The 3,835-nt window shown below is 37.8% G+C and overlaps 1 protein-coding gene across 3 annotated transcripts in view; it reads left to right on the forward strand.

Moving 5' to 3' along the window:
* Positions 1-3,835, forward strand: part of CDKL5 (cyclin dependent kinase like 5) — a 213,136-nt gene that overhangs the window by 155,781 nt on the left and 53,520 nt on the right. For all 3 annotated transcript variants that reach the window (XM_037742797.1, XM_017540632.2, XM_037742796.1), the window contains exon 11: positions 2,400-2,551. In XM_037742797.1, coding sequence (XP_037598725.1) covers positions 2,400-2,551 — 152 coding nt within the window. The remainder of the gene's footprint in view (positions 1-2,399; positions 2,552-3,835) is intronic.

Genomic DNA, 3,835 nt, shown 5'->3' on the forward strand with positions numbered 1-3,835 from the left:
GCAATTCTCCTGCCTCAGCCTCCTGAGTAGCTGGGATTACAGGCACGCGCCACCATGCCCAGCTCATTTTTTGTAGTTTTAGTAGAGACAGGGTTTCACCGTGTTGACCAGTATGGTCTTGATCTCTTGACCTCGTGATCCACCCGCCTCGGCCTCCCAAAGTGCTGGTATTACAGGCGTGAGCCACCGCACCCGGCCTAAGCATAAGGTTTTAAAACATATCTTAAAATCAATGTTGAAATAAGAGATTCAACAATTTTTTTCTGACATGGTATTTGAAGCCCCCATCATCTACACAGATTTGATCAGTGAATCTGATTTTCCTCTTTTTCTAACTTGGTCTCTTCTCTCCCAGACTCTTTCTGGTTCTACTTTAGACATATCAGGATCATTACTAATGCTGTGGTCTGAGTGTTCTCCCTCATGCTACCCTCCCTGTCCAGAAGTCTTCCTGCTCTTCACTCTAAAAGCATTCTCAAATTATTCAAGTTTATTTTTTTTCTCCAGTAGACAGTCAGCTCCTTGAGTGGGAACTATTTTTCATATTTCTCCAGCTTTCACTGCAGCTAGAAGTGCATAAGCAAGTGTTGGTTGTTTGATAGTAGACCTTCAAAGAACACTTGTTAATGGATCAATTTTATTTTATGCCCAGTCAATCAACTGTCAAAATCAGTGGAGGTTACACTGTGCATAGAGCCTTTAAAAGGCATACTTAGCACAGCCGGAAATTTCTGAGTGGCTTCTCAGAATTTTGCCGTGCTTTAAACTATGTTAATCTGTGTTCCAGGGAACATAGTGTACATAGGTATGGGGGCGGAGGTGGGGGAGGAGGCTGTGACATTTGGGAAAGGCCACATACCATATAACCTTTTGTAGAGATTCACAATATTTATTAATCTATAAAGGCTTTTAGAAATATCACAATAAAAAAGCATTTCTGTCTTACCCAATATTTTCCAAATTTAATTAAATACTGAATACTGTTTTTTATAAAACTAAAGCTCTAGTGTTCTTCTGAACACAGATTGAGAAATGCTATCCCCAAAAAAGAACTCTCAAAGCCTTTTGTATAATTATACATAAATTATCACTTAGGTAGGTTTTGTCAATATACTTTTTTATGCAGTCAATCCTTATTGATTGAGACCTTAATAATTTGGTAATTTTTAAAATGTAAATAGAATAAAGTAGGAACATGGAATTAAATACAATTTCATGTTTTCTGCCTTTTATCTTTCTTTAGTTAAAAATAATTGAATGTTTTTGTTAAATCATTACCAAATATAATTGCCAAGCATCAGTGTGGTACCTGTAAAAGCTAGCACAGTTAAAAGTAGAAAGATAACCTGAATCTTCCTGTGCTTCTGCCAGTTTAGAAGCTAAACATTCAAATTCCTATTTATTTAATATCTTTACCATCAGATTTCTTTAAGTAAATATTTTTATTGAAATACCCTTTCATAAGGTGCACAAATTATGTCTATATGTCAGTTACTTTTTATAATGTAAACATATTAATGTAACTCTACCCAGATGGAGATAGAGAAAGTTATTAACACCCTGGAAGCCTTCTTACGATTCCTTCCAGGCTTTATGCCCCCAGCCTCCTCCTCCCACCTTGAGAAACCACAGTTCTGATTTCTGAGTAGCTGAGATTACAGGCATGAGCCACCACGTCCAGCTAATTTTGTATTTTTATTAGAGACGGGGTTCCACCATGTTGGTCCAGCTGGTCTCGAACTCCTGACTTTAGGTGATCTGCTCGCCTTGGCCTCTCAAAGTGCTGGGATTATAGACATGAGCCACCACGCCCAGCCCAGAATGATTTCTTAAGATCTTATGTCAAGTGGGAAGAAAGCTAAATTCCACAATTGTGTGTATACTACTATGTGGGTAAAATAAAAGGAGCAGATAGAGATATGTATAGAGTATCTGTGGAAGGATGCCCAAGAAACTGGTAACCTAGGCTGCCTCCAGAAAAGGGAACTGGGTATCTGGGGGACAAGAGAAAGATTAAGAATGTATTTTCTTTCAAGTGAATATCCACTTAATTAAAAGTATACTTTAAATTTTTAAATTATATTGTAAAAATGATTTTGATTAGTAAATGAGAAGTGCAGGGTATAAAACTGTGTATATAATAGAAGCCAAATTTTGTAAAAGAAAATATGTATATAGGATGTTCAAAAAAAGGGCTGGGATGATATATACCAAGAGGACATTGATGATGAGATTATAGGTGATTTAGATAGTCTTTTTTTTTTATTTCCTGAACTGTGTTTACCTGATATTCTGCAATGACTGTGTATTTCTTTTATAAGGAAAAACAATAAGGTTTTTATTAGAACTTAAATTTGACTTTGTAATGTTCTTAACAATCCTAAATTTTATTTCCTGAGAATTTACTGAAGTTGGACCCAGCTGACAGATACTTGACAGAACAGTGTTTGAATCACCCTACATTTCAAACCCAGAGACTTCTGGATCGTTCTCCTTCAAGGTCAGCAAAAAGAAAACCTTACCATGTGGAAAGCAGCACATTGTCTAATAGGTAAATATTCCCTTTTAAGGAAATACAGATGCAGTGTTGGTCTTACAAGTAGGTGGAGGAGGTGGCTGCTTAAATGATGCAATTAGAGAAAAGAAGGAAAGCGCTCTTTATTCAAAAATATCTTCCTTATGCTTATTGCATGATTCAGAACCACAATTAAGGAGTTGTGTGGGTCTTAAAGACTTTCTTATCTTTAGTATATGATGGAAACCTATGCATTCCCTGGGAAAGGTAGCATTGGGTTAGCAACTAAGGGGGTTTACAGTCTCAAGAGCTAGAATATTCTGCGTGAATGAGACCCATCAGTGATACCTAGAGGAGGAAAGATGGATGAAGGCAAGGGGATTCCTGGAGAGAGAAGAGGATGCCAAACACAGATAGTGGATGGAAATGTATCTGGTGTAATCTTTGTGACTGGACCAAGTAGATCTGGCTCTACAGAGCGGTCTTGTGTTTTGATTGCTCTTGTCTTTTACTCATTGAGTTGAGAAAATAATTTTTCATAAGACTATATGGAAATAGTAAAGTCAGTGATTAAAATTGTTGCTCTTTAAATATGATTTTTCAGCATAATTTTTAAAAAGCTTGTTTCCTGAAAAACACACATATAGGATTTGGGCCATATGATCAGATTGTCTTTCAGACCTGACTTTTCTTGATTCTGTTGGTTGCATGTCCAAGAGGACAGTGTCCTAGTCATGGTCTCCCTGTCTTCCTTCATCTCCCAAGAGGCTGATTTTTTCATCTGGGGTCATTGGATTATGGGAGATAGGACATAGTTTCTCTCGTCTGCTATTACAAGATAAATAGAAAACAATGATTCTTTATTTTTATTTTTTAGTTTTTTGAGGCCTTTGCTCTGTCTTCTAGGCTGGAGTGCATTGGCATGATCATAAGTCACTGCAGCCTTGAACTCCCAGGCTCAAGCAATCCTCCCACCTCATCCTCCTGAGTAGCTGGGACTATAGGAGCATGCCATTATGCCTGGCTAATTTTTTACATTTTTTTGTAGAGATGGGGTTTCACTGTTGTCATCCAGGATGGTCTCAAACTCCTGGCCTCAAACAGTTCTCCTGCCTCAGTCTCCCCGTGTACTGGAGTTACAGGCATGAGCCAGAGCATCTGGCTGAAAACAGTCATTTCTAATATGAAGCTTTTTTAATATAAATTTTCTTCCCACTCCCAACCTCAAATTTTCCATCCATATAGAGCAATTGTTCTTTTTTGAGGCAGGGTCTTGCTCTGTTGCCCAGGCTGGAATGCAGCGGTGTAATCATGGCTCAT

The sequence above is a fragment of the Cebus imitator genome, unplaced genomic scaffold (assembly GCF_001604975.1).
Source record: "Cebus imitator isolate Cc_AM_T3 unplaced genomic scaffold, Cebus_imitator-1.0 Scaffold128, whole genome shotgun sequence".
Lineage (NCBI taxonomy): Eukaryota > Metazoa > Chordata > Mammalia > Primates > Cebidae > Cebus > Cebus imitator.